General features: G+C 36.7%; 1 protein-coding gene across 1 annotated transcript in view; it reads right to left on the bottom strand.

The window, feature by feature from the left end:
* Positions 1–798: 798 nt before the first annotated feature.
* The window catches only part of LOC129681019 (cadherin-related family member 4-like), a 97,517-nt gene continuing 96,314 nt past the window's right edge, over positions 799–2,001 (bottom strand). The window contains exons 20-21 of the mRNA XM_055612905.1: positions 1,837–1,926; positions 799–961 (exon numbers count right to left, since the gene is read on the bottom strand). Of these exons, the coding sequence (XP_055468880.1) occupies positions 799–961; positions 1,837–1,926 (253 nt within the window). The remainder of the gene's footprint in view (positions 962–1,836; positions 1,927–2,001) is intronic.

Here is a 2,001-nt window from a genome sequence, read left to right on the forward strand (position 1 = left end):
AGTTTGTAAGAGGAGGAGGATGACCAGGACAAGACAGTGTTTATTGGGAGCACAGCTTAACATACAAAATCACAGTAATCAAGAAAGCACACACAAGACATGCACAAGATAAAGCCAGACAAACTTCCAGCATGGACAGGGAAGGTAATCCTGCAGTCCCTCCCCTATCTGAGGAGCTATTGGCAATCCATGGTTTCTGGAAGAGAAAAAGTCTGTCCTTTTGAAAATGCTCAGGAAAGCACTGAAATGCGTATTTTGTGCTAAAGATTTAAATAAATGTTTCAGCTATTTTCTGTAATAGGTTGGAAAGGCCACCAAGTGTTGCCGCCAAACCAAACACAAAGACATTAGGAAGAGAGTCATCTTTCTTTAAGGAAGCAGCTCTCATGGCAGCTACACAGGCTCCAGCAGATATCCCCATGCGCTCACACACACAAGCAGGGAGCACTAAGTGGATTTGGTAAAGGGGAAAATCATATTAGATTGAGAGGAAATACGTTCAGGGAAGGAACGTATTTCCTTCCCTGAGGGAAGGAACGAGATGAGGATTTAGAGCAGAGGGAATGGAGGGGATGGGCTTGATAAAACACATTGTCTGTGAGTATAAAATTCTTCCTTAAACAATAACAGATACATTAAAAAGAACATATACTCAATGACTACATCAATAGAAACCCTCTTTTGAGAAAGTTTGACACATGGCAAGTATTCCCTGCATACCTGAATTGATAAAGATAAACAGATAGAAAAATTACTTTAGCAATGGCCCCATGGATTATCTAAGTAATTTAATTTCACCTAAAGAATGAGCAAAGGAGACTTGAAAGCTATCCCTGCAATGCCCACCATCATTTCTCCTTCTCCACATATAACATCACTGTCCCTTGACTTCTCACAGACATCAGTGTCAAACCCTTGAAAAGTGGGTGGCAATTCTACCTTCTTCAAGTTTTTCTTCCATCTTGAATTGAATTGGATAAACGCTCTCATATTTATGAGGTACTATCAACCACCACTTATTCACAAGTGGTTTTGTTCTCTAGATCATGTGAAATAGCAAAAATGGGCATTCTGGACTATACAGCATGGTTTTGTTTTTTGTTTTTTTTTTTCTCTTTGTTCTTACTTTATCATTTCCAGGGAGCAAGTTTGGTCTTCCGTTTTGTTTGGTGCTAACACTCAGTGAATTTTCAAACCTATTACAGAACATATTTGAAATATTTATTTTAATTTTTAACACAAAATATGTATTTCAGTGCTAATATGAACAAATAATAAATGATATAACATATTTATAAATGAATATGTATGCCTATCCTACATAATGCTATAGTTAGAAAGAGCTCAAAGTAGCTTGAATAACCACCAATATAGTCTAACACATAACTGGCTATGTTTTAAATTTCAGGTTAATAGTCTCTGTGTTAGTATTTAATATTAAATCTTCTAGAAATAAATAATGTGTCTTCATGCTATGCTAAATGAAATTTCTGCAAAGTACTGTATTTGTTCTTGTTCTTATGTCTGCCCCTCATCATTAAATAAACAACTTGAGTTAAAAAGTACCTTAATGTTACCAGAAGCAAAATACCAGCACTGGATTATAATTCTCACTCCAAGTCGGTTATGATCCGAGGCCTAAAAGTGGATTGTGTGATCAATAACCATTGAGGAATAAGGCTACTTTAAAATTGATGTAGAATTTAAAGGCAAGATTTAACCATTCAAAGTGCCAACTGATATTACATATATCTAAACTTTAAATAGATTGAATTACTTATGACCCAACTTGTAGAGCCTAAGACTTCTTTGTTTAAAACATCAGATCTGCTTTACCTTAGTTCCTGTACAGGTTGCTTTTCAGTGAGACTTGGTTGACTCTGATGCCTGTGACAGTGAGGAAATAGTCTTGAGCAGGCAGGAACCCTGGAAAGAATCAAAAATCAAGTTCAGGGTGTGTGTGTGTGTGTGTGTGTGTGTGTGTGTGTGTGTGTGTGTGTG

This window comes from Psammomys obesus, unplaced genomic scaffold (genome assembly GCF_907164565.1).
Source record: "Psammomys obesus unplaced genomic scaffold, mPsaObe1.curated_primary_1811, whole genome shotgun sequence".
Taxonomy (NCBI): Eukaryota; Metazoa; Chordata; class Mammalia; order Rodentia; family Muridae; genus Psammomys; species Psammomys obesus.